The sequence below is a fragment of the Pseudoliparis swirei genome, chromosome 7 (genome assembly GCF_029220125.1).
Source record: "Pseudoliparis swirei isolate HS2019 ecotype Mariana Trench chromosome 7, NWPU_hadal_v1, whole genome shotgun sequence".
Taxonomy (NCBI): domain Eukaryota; kingdom Metazoa; phylum Chordata; class Actinopteri; order Perciformes; family Liparidae; genus Pseudoliparis; species Pseudoliparis swirei.
Genome location: NC_079394.1, coordinates 30,514,074 through 30,530,837, shown reverse-complemented (window position 1 = coordinate 30,530,837; position 16,764 = coordinate 30,514,074). Strand labels below are relative to the sequence as shown.

The 16,764-nt window shown below is 44.3% G+C and overlaps 2 protein-coding genes across 2 annotated transcripts; one reads left to right on the top strand and one right to left on the bottom strand.

Moving 5' to 3' along the window:
• Positions 1-10,539: 10,539 nt before the first annotated feature.
• LOC130196339 (uncharacterized) lies at positions 10,540-12,734 on the top strand. The gene is made up of 4 exons (XM_056418363.1): positions 10,540-10,544; positions 10,660-10,786; positions 10,853-11,056; positions 11,947-12,734. Exons 1-4 carry the CDS (start codon positions 10,540-10,542, stop codon positions 12,340-12,342), a joined length of 732 nt encoding a protein of 243 aa, XP_056274338.1. The 3' UTR covers positions 12,343-12,734.
• A 1,340-nt stretch (positions 12,735-14,074) lies between these two features.
• rpl35 (ribosomal protein L35) lies at positions 14,075-16,107 on the bottom strand. Its single transcript, XM_056419050.1, has 4 exons — positions 16,043-16,107; positions 15,311-15,447; positions 14,653-14,734; positions 14,075-14,264 (listed from the first exon to the last, which is right to left on the bottom strand). Exons 1-4 carry the CDS (start codon positions 16,043-16,045, stop codon positions 14,115-14,117), a joined length of 372 nt encoding a protein of 123 aa, XP_056275025.1. The 5' UTR covers positions 16,046-16,107; the 3' UTR covers positions 14,075-14,114.
• Between the last annotated feature and the right edge of the window lie 657 nt (positions 16,108-16,764).

Sequence of the window (16,764 nt, the reverse complement as noted above, 5' to 3'; positions counted from 1 at the left end):
TATTATGACTTACTATCTCATCGTTATGACTAACTATCTCATCATTATGACTTACTATCTCATTATTATGACTTACTATCTCATCATTATGACTAACTATCTCATTATTATGACTTACTATCTCATTATTATGACTTACTATCTCATTATTATGACTAACTATCTCATCATTATGACTTACTATCTCATTATTATGACTAACTATCTCATTATTATGACTTACTATCTCATTATTATGACTTACTATCTCATTATTATGACTTACTATCTCATTATTATGACTTACTATCTCATCATTATGACTTACTATCTCATTATTATGACTTACTATCTCATTATTATGACTTACTATCTCATCATTATGACTTACTATCTCATTATTATGACTTACTATCTCATCATTATGACTAACTATCTCATTATTATGACTTACTATCTCATTATTATGACTTACTATCTCATTATTATGACTAACTATCTCATCATTATGACTTACTATCTCATTATTATGACTTACTATCTCATCATTATGACTTACTATCTCATTATTATGACTTACTATCTCATTATTATGACTTACTATCTCATCATTATGACTTACTATCTCATTATTATGACTTACTATCTCATTATTATAATAATAATAATAATAATAATCATTTATTTTATATAAGCTCAAGTCACTGACACAGAGTCCAGTAGTCACACACACACAGTCATCCCAGTGGTGGTAAGCTACATCAGTAGCCACAGCTGCCCTGGGGCAGACTGACGGAAGCGTGGCAGCCTCGCACGGCCCCTCCGACCACCACCAACACTCATTCACATCCATACGAACGGGGTGAGGCTGCGGTATTATGATGGTGGAAACTACTATCTCATTATTATGACTTACTATCTCATATTACTATCTCATTATTATGACTTACTATCTCATTATTATGACTTACTATCTCATTATGACTTACTATCTCATTATTATGACTTACTATCTCATTATTATGACTTACTATCTCATTATTATGACTTATTATGACTTACTATCTCATTATTATGACTTACTATCTCATCATTATGACTTACTATCTCATCATTATGACTTACTATCTCATTATTATGACACTATCTCATCATTATGACTTATCTCATTATTATGACTTACTATCTCATCATTATGACTTACTATCTCATTATTATGACTTACTATCTCATTATTATGACTTACTATCTCATTATTATGACTTACTATCTCATTATTATGACTTACTATCTCATTATTATGACTTACTATCTCATTATTATGACTTACTATCTCATCATTATGACTTACTATCTCATTATTATGACTTACTATCTCATTATTATGACTTACTATCTCATTATTATGACTTACTATCTCATTATTATGACTTACTATCTCATTATTATGACTTACTATCTCATTATGACTTACTATCTCATTATTATGACTTACTATCTCATTATTATGACTTACTATCTCATTATTATGACTTACTATCTCATTATTATGACTTACTATCTCATTATTATGACTTACTATCTCATTATTATGACTTACTATCTCATTATTATGACTTACTATCTCATTATTATGACTTACTATCTCATTATTATGACTTACTATCTCATTATTATGACTTACTATCTCATCATTATGACTTACTATCTCATTATTATGACTTACTATCTCATTATTATGACATACTATCTCATTATTATGACTTACTATCTCATTATTATGACTTACTATCTCATTATTATGACATACTATCTCATTATTATGGCTTACTATCTCATTATTATGACTTACTATCTCATTATTATGACTTACTATCTCATTATTATGACTTACTATCTCATTATTATGACTTACTATCTCATTATTATGACTTACTATCTCATTATTATGACTTACTATCTCATTATTATGACTTACTATCTCATTATTATGACTTACTATCTCATTATTATGACTTACTATCTCATTATTATGACTTACTATCTCATTATTATGACTTACTATCTCATTATTATGACTTACTATCTCATCATTATGACTTACTATCTAATTATTATGACTTACTATCTCATCATTATGACTTACTATCTAATTATTATGACTTACTATCTCATTATTATGACTTACTATCTCATCATTATGACTTACTATCTCATTATTTTGATTTGGTATCTCATTTATGACTTAGCATCTCATTATTTTGACTTAGGATATGATAATTATGACTTAACATCTCGTCAGGCCTAAGAAAATCCTTGAACAGGACATTATTGACAATACAGTACTGCCTTGAGTACCTTATTGCTTAAGTAAATCTCAAATGTTCCACTTACTATCTCAGAATTATGAGATACTATCTCAGAATAATGAGATAGTAAGTGGAACATTTTAGATAGTATCTCATAATTATGACTTACAGGATCCTAATTCTGTTCTCACAGTGGAGGAAATGGTCTTTCATACGTTCATGAACGGAAAACTGTGAAAGGGTTAAAGTTCTAAGAAGCACAAAGACAATCCGACCCAAGCTGCTCGTCATGTGTGAACATCGAGAGGCTCAGTCCCCATGGGACCTCTGGGAATGAACATGTACTGATGTACAGTAGACCAGAGAGACATCTTTAAGGAATAAAAGTGTAACTGATGTTTGTCCAGTGCCAGCTGCTTCTCAGAGGATAAAGGAACTGGGAGAAGTGTCGTCTCAGTGCTGTGAGCTGACTGGAACTCATCAAAGAGTCCATTGACCACATATGAGTACACAGAGCTGGCCGGCAACCACTTCTTCTAAGACTGTTGCCGGAAGGAAATGAAGATATTGAGCAGAAGTTATTAAAAATAGATGAATCAAGAGATGGCTTTTTGAAAGGAGGTAGAACCGTAGAGGGTTTAAAATAGTCAGTGAGGGATTCATTTCATAATGACAGTCGTTCGATGGTTGAAAGTGAATTAAGCTTTTTCGGGTGAGGAACCATATATGGTCACTTTGTTAATGTTGATTTTCTACCTAAAAACAATATATTTTTTAATGTCACAACAGTAAAAGAGTATTGTTGTGTCCTCCAATAGCACTGAAGTGTTGACATTTTGAATTTCAAAGTATTTCAATGAGTGCCCTATCAAGGGTTAATACTCAGGGTGTTTTAAAGCTAAGGTCACGGAGAGCTTGAAATGGTGGGAAGTATTTCTTCCTAACTGTTTTAATCAAAAACATCATAAACAAAAGGTCTATATACTAAAATACAAATCGAAGTTTGCTTATCCTTTCAAAACAAAAGAAGAGGATAAACCAGGATCAGATCTAAAGCCCTGATGTTCTGACATCATTTCATTGAGCCGGTGGGGAGCGGTCCACTTCAGGAAAGTTGTTTCCATCAGATAGCCACAAATCTGAGAGTATTACAATATTGCAAGACGTAACAAGATGATTGGATGTAAAGGATGCGTTAGCCGGTGACCTCATGTTGGGCAAAGCTGTGCTCTGATTGGCTGTGACAGTGAACAGGGGAGAGGTCACCGGGTCACGATGGACCGGGAAGAGTCAGTCGGTTGATGAACTACAAATGTGTGACGTACATCTCGTCAACCCGTGCCACTCCTAAAGGGGGAAGGTTATCATTTTATATTTAAGAGAACTTAGAGAAGAGAAATGTTATCACAGAAAAGACATTCAGCGTCGTGTCTGAGGTCGCCGGCCTGGGAGAGGCAGCAGGAGCCCAGGAGGCCGAGCAACACAACATCCATTGTCTTCATCTGGCAACATGCCAGGCTCAATTTAAACCAATTCACTTTATTTTGTAAAGCCCCGAATCACAAATTACAAACTCCCCTCAGAGGGCTTTACAATCGGTACACATACGGCATCCCTGACCTTTGACCTCACATCGGATCAGGAACAACTCCCCCAAAACACAGGGAGTTTCACAGGGGGGACAGGAAAGCAACAGAGGAGGAGGCCTCTGGGAATCCAGGTCTGGTCGAGACCTGGACTAAGTTAGACCAGGGTCCTCAGAGTCCCTGGACTAAAGTTAGACCAGGAGTCCTCTGGTACATTGAGACCTGGACTAAAGTTAGACCAGGAGTCCTCTGGTACATTGAGACCTGGACTAAAGTTAGACCAGGAGTCCTCTGGTACATTGAGACCTGGACTAAAGTTAGACCAGGAGTCCTCTGGTACATTGAGACCTGGACTAAAGTTAGACCAGGAGTCCTCTGTACATTGAGACCTGGACTAAAGTTAGACCAGGAGTCCTCTGGTACATTGAGACCTGGACTAAAGTTAGACCAGGAGTCCTCTGGTACATTGAGACCTGGACTAAAGTTAGACCAGGAGTCCTCTGGTACATTGAGACCTGGACTAAAGTTAGACCAGGAGTCCTCTGGTACATTGAGACCTGGACTAAAGTTAGACCAGGAGTCCTCTGTTACATTGAGACCTGGACTAAAGTTAGACCAGGAGTCCTCTGGTACATTGAGACCTGGACTAAAGTTAGACCAGGAGTCCTCTGGTATTGAGACCTGGACTAAAGTTAGACCAGGAGTCCTCTGTTACATTGAGACCTGGACTAAAGTTAGACCAGGAGTCCTCTGTTATATTGAGACCTGGACTAAAGTTAGACCAGGAGTCCTCTGGTACATTGAGACCTGGACTAAAGTTAGACCAGGAGTCCTCTGGTACATTGAGACCTGGACTAAAGTTAGACCAGGAGTCCTCTGGTACATTGAGACCTGGACTAAAGTTAGACCAGGAGTCCTCTGTTATATTGAGACCTGGACTAAAGTTAGACCAGGAGTCCTCTGTTACATTGAGACCTGGACTAAAGTTAGACCAGGAGTCCTCTGGTACATTGAGACCTGGACTAAAGTTAGACCAGGAGTCCTCTGTTACATTGAGACCTGGACTAAAGTTAGACCAGGAGTCCTCTGTTACATTGAGACCTGGACTAAAGTTAGACCAGGAGTCCTCTGTTACATTGAGACCTGGACTAAAGTTAGACCAGGAGTCCTCTGTTACATTGAGACCTGGACTAAAGTTAGACCAGGAGTCCTCTGGTACATTGAGACCTGGACTAAAGTTAGACCAGGAGTCCTCTGGTACATTGAGACCTGGACTAAAGTTAGACCAGGAGTCCTCTGGTACATTGAGACCTGGACTAAAGTTAGACCAGGAGTCCTCTGTTACATTGAGACCTGGACTAAAGTTAGACCAGGAGTCCTCTGGTACATTGAGACCTGGACTAAAGTTAGACCAGGAGTCCTCTGTTACATTGAGACCTGGACTAAAGTTAGACCAGGAGTCCTCTGGTACATTGAGACCTGGACTAAAGTTAGACCAGGAGTCCTCTGGTACATTGAGACCTGGACTAAAGTTAGACCAGGAGTCCTCTGGTACATTGAGACCTGGACTAAAGTTAGACCAGGAGTCCTCTGTTACATTGAGACCTGGACTAAAGTTAGACCAGGAGTCCTCTGGTACATTGAGACCTGGACTAAAGTTAGACCAGGAGTCCTCTGGTACATTGAGACCTGGACTAAAGTTAGACCAGGAGTCCTCTGTTACATTGAGACCTGGACTAAAGTTAGACCAGGAGTCCTCTGGTACATTGAGACCTGGACTAAAGTTAGACCAGGAGTCCTCTGGTACATTGAGACCTGGACTAAAGTTAGACCAGGAGTCCTCTGTATTGAGACCTGGACTAAAGTTAGACCAGGAGTCCTCTGGTACATTGAGACCTGGACTAAAGTTAGACCAGGAGTCCTCTGGTACATTGAGACCTGGACTAAAGTTAGACCAGGAGTCCTCTGGTACATTGAGACCTGGACTAAAGTTAGACCAGGAGTCCTCTGGTACATTGAGACCTGGACTAAAGTTAGACCAGGAGTCCTCTGTTACATTGAGACCTGGACTAAAGTTAGACCAGGAGTCCTCTGGTACATTGAGACCTGGACTAAAGTTAGACCAGGAGTCCTCTGGTACATTGAGACCTGGACTAAAGTTAGACCAGGAGTCCTCTGTTATATTGAGACCTGGACTAAAGTTAGACCAGGAGTCCTCTGTTATATTGAGACCTGGACTAAAGTTAGACCAGGAGTCCTCTGGTACATTGAGACCTGGACTAAAGTTAGACCAGGAGTCCTCTGTTACATTTAGACCTGGACTAAAGTTAGACCAGGAGTCCTCTGGTACATTGAGACCTGGACTAAAGTTAGACCAGGAGTCCACATTGAGACCTGGACTAAAGTTAGACCCTCTGGTCCATTGAGACCTGGACTAAAGTTAGACCAGGAGTCCTCTGTTACATTTAGACCTGGACTAAAGTTAGACCAGGAGTCCTCTGGTACATTGAGACCTGGACTAAAGTTAGACCAGGAGTCCCCTGTTACATTGAGACCTGGACTAAAGTTAGACCAGGAGTCCTCTGGTACATTGAGACCTGGACTAAAGTTAGACCAGGAGTCCTCTGGTACATTGAGACCTGGACTAAAGTTAGACCAGGTGTCCTCTGTTACATTGAGACCTGGACTAAAGTTAGACCAGGAGTCCTCTGATACATTGAGACCTGGACTAAAGTTAGACCAGGAGTCCTCTGTTATATTGAGACCTGGACTAAAGTTAGACCAGGAGTCCTCTGGTACATTGAGACCTGGACTAAAGTTAGACCAGGAGTCCTCTGTTATATTGAGACCTGGACTAAAGTTAGACCAGGAGTCCTCTGTTATATTGAGACTGGATTAAAGTTCGACCAGGAGTCCTCTGGTACATTGAGACCTGGACTAAAGTTAGACCAGCAGTCCTCTGTTATATTGAGACTGGACTAAAGTTAGACCAGCAGTCCTCTGTTATATTGAGACCTGGACTAAAGTTAGACCAGGAGTCCTCTGTTATATTGAGACCTGGACTAAAGTTAGACCAGGAGTCCTCTGTTATATTGAGACTGGATTAAAGTTAGACCAGGAGTCCTCTGTTATATTGAGACATGGACTAAAGTTAGACCAGGAGTCCTCTGAACTTTCATGTGAAACTCACCAGTCTATTCTTGTTCTTAGAAATGAAGGCTATTCCATGCGAGAAATTGCAAAGAAACTGAAAATGTCCTCCAGCGGTGTGTACTACTCCCTTCAGAGAACAGCACAAACGGGCTCTAACCAGAGCAGAAAGAGAAGTGGGAGGCCCCGGTGCACAACTCAGCAAGAAGACAAGTACATTAGAGTCTCTAGTTTGAGAAATAGATGCCTCACAGGTCCTCAACTGGCAGCTTCTTTAAATGGTACCATAAACGCCAGTGTCAACGTCGACAGTGAAGAGGCGACTCCGGGATGCTGGCCTTCTAGGCAGAGTGGCAAAGAAAAAGCCATATCTGAGACTGGCCAATCAAAAGAAAAGATTGGTATGGGCAAAAGAACACAGGCATTGGACAGAGGAAGATTGGAAAAGGTGTTCTGGACAGATGAATCCAAGTTTGAGGTGTTTGGATCACACAGAAGAACATTTGTGAGACGCAGAACAGGTGAAAAGATGCTGGAAGAGTGCCTGACACCATCTGTCAAGCATGGTGGAGGTCATGTGATGGTCTGGGGCTGCTTTGGTGCTGGGAAAGTGGGAGATTTGAACCAGGTAAAAGGGATTTTAAATAAGGAAGGCTATCACTCCATTTTGCAACGCCATGCCATACCCTGTGGGCAGCGCTTGATTGGAGCCAATGTCCTCCTCCAACAGGACAATGACCCAAAGCACACCTCCACATTGTGAAGAACTCTTGAGGGAAGAAGCAGGCAGCTTGCTGTCTGTAATGGAGTGGCCAGTCACCAGATCTCAACCATTGAGCTGTTGTGGGAGCAGCTTGACCGTATGGTCCTCAAGAAGTGCCCATCAAGCCAATCCAACTGGTGGAGGTGCTTCAGGAAGCGTGGGGTGACATTTCAACAGATTACCTCAACAAATTAACAGCTAGAATGACAAAGGTCTGCAATGCTGTCATTGCTGCAAAAGGAGCATTCTTTGACAAAAGCAAAGTTTGAAGAAAAAAATTAATACTTCAAATACAAATCATTATTTCTAACCTTGTCAATGTCTTGACTATATTTTCTATACATTTTGCAACTCATTTGATGAATAACAGTGTGAGTTTTCATGGAAAACACGAAATTGTCTGGGTGATCCCAAACTTTTGAACGGTAGTGTATAAAAGTAGAAACGTGGGACTCTGGGTCGTTGTCACAACATCTTTTAGGATTCGGCCCCTGGGGACTCTGAGTTGTTGAGATAAGTAGAAGAGAGAATAATAGAAAGCAGCGACCGCAGTCGACGCAGAGAGACGAACTTCATGGACTCAATCATTTGTTTCTGGGATGAAAAGATGTCTAAGAATAAAGCAGCTTCTGTGCCTGGAGAGCATCAAACAGCAATGCAGCCGATGAGAGCGATGACAGGCTAGAAGACCACCTAGTGACCCGAAGACCACCTAGTGACCCGAAGACCACCTAGTGAGCCGGGTAGAGGTCAGATACACTGGACCATACAAATGGAAAATACAAATATATATATATATATATATATATATCTCAACCATAATGCCAGTGTCACACAACCCCAGGCTGGTAACTATGACACCCCCCCCCCGGCTCCCCTACCAACCACAAACTAACTCACAGAGCGAGCTCGCTGTCCCTCGGCAACCAGCAGGAACAGGATCAGCGGTTCTGGTTGTTGTCCACGCTCAGAGGAGCTCGAGGAGCTCGGTGAGCGTCGGCTGTGTCGCCTCGCTGAGGGACGAGGGAGTCCGGCTGAGAGGTAAGAGAGTCAGAGGATCTCGGGGTGGAGCTCACACACATGCTTCCTGTTCCTGGGCTGCGGTGAGGACCGGCCTTCTGGTTCCCCTTAGGAGGCACCGGGCCGTTAAACGGGCTGGAAGGTGCTCGGAAACATCTGGAAGTCTCTTCACCGAGTCACAATCAGTCAGATTATGGTCTGACTAACACACCGTCCGGTCATATCAGATATGAATCACTTCTTAAAACACATTTTTATACAACAGCTTTGAAGTGATGTCCTTTGATGCCGTTCTTTGGTTCCCCTGCTTTAGTTTGCTTGTTGTTCTTTATTTAGTATTTTCCATTTTTTGTTTTTTGTATTTTTGTTTATCGAGCACTTTTTTTTTAAAGGTGCTCTATAAATAAAGTTATTATTATTATGACATTATTTTATGTACCTATTAAAACTTGATTGCCAGTTGCTTGGAGATAAGAATAACAATACAACCAGTTTAATGTTACTGGAAAATATTAAACAAAAGCACATTTTAGATTTTTATTTCCCAATCAATTTTTTTTTAGAGTATAAAGACTATGTTGAAATTTGTCAAAAATATATTATGATTTATAAATATTTTTGGGGAGTTGGTCCTCACAGGGCTCTGATTGGTCTTCACAGGGCTCTGATTGGTCTTCACAGGGCTCTGATTGGTCCTCACAGGGCTCTCATTGGTCCTCACAGGGCTCTGATTGGTCTTCACAGGGCTCTCATTGGTCCTCACAGGGCTCTGATTGGTCCTCACAGGGCTCTCATTGGTCCTCACAGGGCTCTGATTGGTCTTCACAGGGCTCTGATTGGTCCTCACAGGGCTCTGATTGGTCTTCACAGGGCTCTGATTGGTCTTCACAGGGCTCTCATTGGTCCTCACAGGGCTCTGATTGGTCTTCACAGGGCTCTCATTGGTCTTCACAGGGCTCTGATTGGCCCTCACAGGGCTCTCATTGGTCCTCACAGGGCTCTGATTGGCCCTCACAGGGCTCTCATTGGTCCTCACAGGGCTCTGATTGGTCCTCACAGGGCTCTGATTGGTCCTCACAGGGCTCTGATTGGTCCTCACAGGGCTCTCTTTGGTCCTCACAGGGCTCTGATTGGTCCTCACAGGGCTCACAGGGCTCTGATTGGTCCTCACAGGGCTCTGATTGGTCCTCACAGGGCTCTGATTGGTCCTCACAGGGCTCTGATTGGTCCTCACAGGGCTCTCATTGGTCCTCACAGGGCTCTGATTGGCCCTCACAGGGCTCTGATTGGTCCTCACAGGGCTCTCATTGGTCCTCACAGGGCTCTGATTGGTCCTCACAGGGCTCTGATTGGTCCTCACAGGGCTCTGATTGGTCTTCACAGGGCTCTGATTGGTCCTCACAGGGCTCTGATTGGTCCTCACAGGGCTCTGATTGGTCCTCGTTCTTCTCCAGACACGATGTGGTCGTTTCCTCTCCTCCTTTGTCCTCGTGAAGGTTCCTCAGCCTCAGCCAGAGGACGTCTCTGAGTGGGGGACGTGTTACTCTACATATGAACGTAAACCCTGGTTCCACTTACTGGAGTTAAAATCCAGAGCCAAACAACTGAGGAATGTTTCAGTGAATAAATCCTCTGCAGATTGAGAGCAGACACTCTGAAGATGTGTTTTTCTTGAAGTGATCCATTCATCCCATATGACAAACCCTCAAAGCTCTGGGAACTCCTCGGCTGCATGCGGTCCTGGTCCCTCGGCCGAGGGTCTCCAGCCGGGCAGCAACAACACCCACAAACAAACACACAGCACACACACCGGTGATGCTCTGCAGTAAACATGGCGGCTGTGTGACGACAGGAAGAAGAAGAAGAAGAAGAAGCAGAGAGCGGCTGAAGCACGGACGCCCACAGCCAGCAGAGGAGGGCCCTGTTCACGGGGGTCCCGCCCAGACCAGGGGGGTCCTCCGGAGGCTCTGGGCTGCAAGGTGACTACAGGTAACTGTGAGAAGCCAACAGAGTGATGCATGTCATGGTTATGATTCCTGTCCCAGTGCGGGGCCTCTGCTGCCCCCTCCAGCAGAGGCCCCGCACCGGGAGGCTGGCCAGCAGGGGGACGCCACACGGCGGAGAGGGGGGAGGGGCGAGGCCGGAGACCAGAGGAAGACCAGCGTCCAGGTCCAGGACCGGGAGCAGACCAGAAGGTGGAGGAGCGCCTGCTGTGGGCCAACCCAGAGAACCAGTCAGGGAAGCAGCAGGTGAGGAATACTTTATGTTAATAATGTATATATATATATATGAATATGTATATATGAATATATATATATAAATATACATAAATAAATGTATAAATGAACATCTATATATTTATATATATAAATTTATTTATATGAATATATATACATACATAAATATATATAAATGAATATATATATATGTTAAATATATATATAGATATATTTATTTATATATTAACAGATTTATATATATAAATATATATGAATATATATTTATATTTAAATATATATAAATATATATCAGAATGATGATGAACATATATTAAATACTTAAATGAGACCACATAAATACATGAAGGCACAGTTAAAAGACTTTTTTAATTTCCTCTCAGATATTAGATTCAATCTCAAAGCGTCCACAATAATCAGAACAATGTGGACATGCCGGCCGCCTGGTGGCTCAAAGCTGTACTGCACATATCCATGTAAAATAAAGGACAACAGGAAATTCAGTCACCCGAATAAAATCTCACTCACATGAAGGTCGCGACCCTTTCTTGGACCCGTGCCTCATAATTGGGACTAAAGCTGCTGTTTATTCACACTGCGCCACACTTGAAAGGCCTTTTTGATCAGCACACACACACACACACACACACACACACACACACACACACACACACACATAAACAGCTTCCATCTGACTGTAGAAGTCCATAACCACAGCCAGACCCCTCTGGCTCTGGGCAGCAGCAGCTGTGCTCGATGGAGTGACTCCAGCTCGTCGTCCCGCCCGCTGCACGCCGCCATGTTCTGCATTCTTTGTGTGCCGTGGCCCTTTGGAGATCCTCTGGCGGTCCCCAGTGGATCCATCACCAGTGACACCTGCAGCATCTCTGACCCCCTCCCAGGGACTCCGGCAGCCCCCCGCGGCCAGAGGAGGCCGCCTCGCCGCGCTCATCCCACGGACGCCGAGGTTTCGCAACTCCATCTGTATCTGCCCTCGCCGCTCTGCGATGAAGAGGAGGAGGAGGAGGAGGAAGCCGACGGCGGAGACGAGCCCCTCGAGGTGCGAGTTCTTCGGGGCGCGGCGGCCATCTGCGTCCTCGGGTCCTCGGCTCACGTCTCCCACGTCACATCTGGTTTCCGCCCTCCTCAACTCGATCTGGACCGTGGCCCCAACAACGGGGCCCCGAAGTGATGTCAGAGGGAAGATATGTTCCCAAGCAATGAGAACCACTGAGTGCATAATGCCTGACCACTGGGGCCACAGGGGCCAGGAAGGAGGGGCCACTACTCTGTCCTGACCACGGGGGCCACAGGGGCCAGGAAGGAGGGGCCACTACTCTGTCCTGACCACTGGGGCCACAGGGGCCAGGAAGGAGGGGCCGCTGCACAGATCCAGATTTAAACGTCAAACAGATCAAAAGACTCTTTACGTTATGAGAATAATGAACTCGTCTAAAACACTAAACATCAAACACTGTTTCATCTTTAAGGTGAAACATTGTCATCATGTTGAGTCATTTATAGGAGACACGGTGTTTTATACATGCCACTGAAATCAATAAGGCCCCAAATATGGACACAGGTAACAGGTGATATGTAACTCACAGGTGTTACGTAACACCAGTGATGAACTGTTCGATCATGTCGGGAACACATTAAAATATTATTAAAAGTATACATGTGTGCTCTATATCTATCTGTGGTTTATATTAAACTATATCTTTCATCACCTGCCTGAGTGTTTCTGAAGAAGAAGAAGAACACGTAGTTACATTATTTCATGTTTCTGAGTGATGGATGTGAATTCTCTGGGACTCAAAGACCTTCATCACGGCCAGCCGGCCCGTGGCCCCGGGGGGTCGGGCCCCTCGGGCCCGGTGCTCTTCGTGGCTCAGGGGGTCCAGAGAGAAGGGCCGGCAGGGGCTGAAGGACAGCAGGGCTCCGGCTCCGACCCCGGCCTCCAGCACCGACCCCGGCTTCAGGAGCAGCAGGAGGCCCTGGGCGTCGCCCGCGGCCCTCAGGCTGGTCGCCCCGCTGCCGTCCTTCATGAGGCACTTGCAGTTGTTGACTTTGAAGCAGCCCGACTTCTCCTCGGAGCTCGAGGGAGGGGCGAGAGGAGAGGAAGAGGAGACAGATGAAGAGGAAGGTGAGGACCGTCTGGAGGCTCATGGTCTGTGGTGGTGTGAGGACCGGGAGGACCGGGTTCTTCGCTCCCCAAAGAGCTTCTGACAGCCGGGTGAGGAAAGTGATTCGCATCACGGTGAGAACCATGCTGAGAAATCCTGAACAACCGCACACAGGCAGCAGGTCCTCAGAGGAACCAGGTCCAAGGAAACAAGTCTAGTCTGAGCCAGTCTAGTCCTCATGAAATACGAGCATTCATCCCCATGCAACATAAACATGACCTCTTATCAGTCACTAGTGTCTTTCCCTATTGCTGCCCAATAAACTCAAGTCCTAATATTCTCCCTAATATTTCTATATGTATTCATTTAAAGCTCAAGACTACAGAATAAAACTAAATGACTACATCTCAGTCCCTTTGGGTTCACACCGGGTCTGAGTCCTGCTGCAGAGTCCTGTAGGCAGGCGGGGGGGGTCTGCTAGCCCCGTGTGTCTTTGTGTCGTGACTGTAGACAGTTTAACTATATAGTCTGAGCTGACAGACATTGAACGCACCACTCTGACCCGTCAGAACGCGGCTGCTCTTCAGAGTGAATAACGGACCGGGTCCAGAGAGCCAACAGGCGCCATCGCTGTCGTCCTGGTGACACCGACCAATCAGATCCGCTCGCTAGAGGAGATGAAGCTTGGGCTCCACTTCTTACAACAGAAGATTCAAAACACTGAGTTACTAAACGACACATTATGGAGTCAGATCAAATATCTTCGGTTATTGCAACATAAGCAGAACGTCTACCAGTAATATTGATTGTAATATTAGTTTATGCTTCATCTCTTATTATGTTCCTGTCGATCTCACGGCTCAAGAGGCCCAAAGTCAACATCAGAGAACAACAAACTGGCCACTCGTCTTTTACACAGATTTTATTCGATAGAAAAAGCTTCTCTAAGCTTTGACTGCAAATTTGCGGATGGAGTAGAGGAGGTCCTTCCTCTGCTGCTTCTTGGTCCGCAGACCCTCCTCATGCTTGTTGAGCCGGCGGCGCAGAGCGCGGGTCTTCTTGGGTCTCAGGTCCAGGGGCTTGTACTTCTTACCCTGCAACGCGAGAACGACACGTCAGAGGAGCTGGAAACATGCCGAGCTTCACCTGATCTCATAGGACCAGGAGTCAGAGCAGACCTGGACACAGACATGTAGGACACGCTCGACGAGCTTTCACATGACTATCTCCATCGTCTTGATCTAATCGAGGGAATAGATTAAAACCGTTGAAAAGAATGCGTTCCATGACATAAGCCCAGGCTCTGTGCTAGAAGGAGCATCAGAAGTCATCAACGGCCATAAAGTGACGTCTGATCAGGATGTTGAGCGCCTCCAGTCTCAGTCTTTTGGTAAGCAGTTGAGAATGCATCAGCAGCCATCAGCTCGACGAGGATTATCTCTGACTGGAGGCCTGAGCTCAGAGTCACTCAGATGCTCTCACCCTGTAGAACTTCCTCAGGTTCTCCTTCTGGGTCTGGTTGATCACGGTCAGGACTCTGGCGATGGATTTACGGACAACACGGCTGCAACGACAAAGAAACACAAAGTTAGACCCCGTTCAGTCGGGTTCACTGAAGTTAGACTCACATGTGAAAGAAGTGGTTAGTCTGAACAGCCAACTACCGGCCTCACAGGACGAGTGAAGCGGTGGCAGAGATGAACATCCAGAAACTACGTTTTAAAACAGGTTGTGTGACGTAACCTTTGACAGGTCAGAATGCTTCAATGTTACATCAACTCTGATCCACAGGACCATTTCCTTCACTAACCCTGAACACCACTTAAACTCAACGTTCACTTAATACAATGAACTCTTCACTTTAAATACATGTTCATCTAAACTGACTTCCACTGGTTAAAGTTGTGCACTTCCTCCTATATTTATAATCTCACACTATGTTGATTGTTGTCGCACCACATTCCTCGTTTGTGAAAACATAAATGGCAATAAAAGGTTCTTTAATTTCAACCTTCTTGTGTTCATAAACACAGCTAATCCCCCAGGAGAGCTCTGGGCCCAGGGCCCCCCAGGAGAGCTCTAGGCCCGGGTCCCCCGCCCCCCCCACCCAGGAGAGCCCGTGTTGTGGCTCGTTTCTTACATTTTGGAGAGCTTGGACGCGGCCCCCCCGGTCACCTTGGCCACCCGGAGCTGGGACAGCTCGTTCTTCAGGTCGTCCAGCTGCTTGAGCAGCTCCTCCTTCTTCTTGCCCCGCAGATCTCGAGCCTTGATCTTGGCCTGGACACAACAGAAAGGTGTCAGAGAGTCAGCCGAGCTAGCGGCTAGCGGCGGCTAGCTCACGGATAACAGAGCCATCCATTTACAACGTTATGCTCCCGGTTTGCCTCGACAGTTATAATAATTATACGAATGTAATCCACCTGCTTCTAAAAAGACACGTTGGCTTTACGCTGTACACGATACTCGTTATTGTTAAGATAAATAGGAGTTACGTTAATCGCAGATATTGTACACAAATAACCAGTTGTTGGAAATTTATGGTCGTTACGTTTCCCGTAAATAGTTTACAACAATATTAGTTTTAGTATAGCAACATTGCCTTGAAGTTATCCGAGGATATTGTACATTAATTCCATCTAGCAGGCCAACAATAACGAGACGCGTTCCGATTAGCTTACGGCTAGCATAGCAGGTTAGCCCCGTAGATCGGGACTAATAACATTTTACTCCGTTCCGGAAGCAGCCGGCTAAACAGCACGCGCGCCCCCAGACGCCGGACACTCTTGTGTCCGCGTATCACTCGCATGTCGCCGGCTTCAGGTCCAGTAAACGCAGTAAAACCCGCGGTAACGGCGAGGCTCGCGCTCCTCACCATGTTCCCTCTCGCTGCCCGGTTGCAAAGGCCGGACGCACCGCGTGCTCACTCGAAGACGCTTCCGGAGAGCTTTCTTCTTCGTGGCTTTGCGCTTCCCCTTTGAGGCCTCGCAAACAGCGCCGCTCATCGGTGGAGTTCGGAAAAGCAGGAAACACGGCGTAGCAATTCACAACTGCAATAATAAAGAATCAAGAGTTATAAATAAATAGACAACATCATTGGGAAGGTAATCCACTTGTGAAATATATGAGAATTATTTGAACAAAGAGTTTATAGAGAAGAAAGGGAATTATCTTGATTTGATGATGTAACTTTAAATATGTGTGACTGTGGTTTTTCTAATTATTTAACTATTTTTTGGTCTGTTTTCTGTTGTTCTTCACTCTTTTATTTCCCCTTTCCCCTTTCCTTTTGTATTGTATCCTTAAAGTCCTGTCTTGTTAATTTGTCAAATAAAAAAATAAAATTATATATATATATATATATAAAGGAATTATGGAACATATGGTCAAAATATTACAAAAAATTACCCAAAAAAAGTGACCGGAGTGAGGGAATATTCTGAAAGACTTTGATTTCATCACCCTCAGAAAACAAAAGGGGTGGGTGGGGGGGTCAAATGTAGTAATAGATGTCAGACGAGTCACAAGAGGAAATCAAAGAAAACCCCAATATAACATCAACTATGTGTCTCACAATCAACGATGTGGAGTTATTCA

Excerpts from the sequence above, each read along its gene's own strand:
- LOC130196339 (XM_056418363.1), top strand. Across the intron at positions 10,787-10,852 it reads CGGAGGCTCTGGGCTGCAAG|TGCGGGGCCTCTGCTGCCCC; the intron begins GTGACTACAGGT and ends TTCCTGTCCCAG. Across the intron at positions 11,057-11,946 it reads ACCAGTCAGGGAAGCAGCAG|GGACTCCGGCAGCCCCCCGC; the intron begins GTGAGGAATACT and ends ACCCCCTCCCAG.
- rpl35 (XM_056419050.1), bottom strand. Across the intron at positions 14,735-15,310 it reads GCGTCCAAGCTCTCCAAAAT|CCGTGTTGTCCGTAAATCCA; the intron begins GTAAGAAACGAG and ends TTGTCGTTGCAG. Across the intron at positions 14,265-14,652 it reads ACCTGAGGAAGTTCTACAGG|GGTAAGAAGTACAAGCCCCT; the intron begins GTGAGAGCATCT and ends CTCGCGTTGCAG.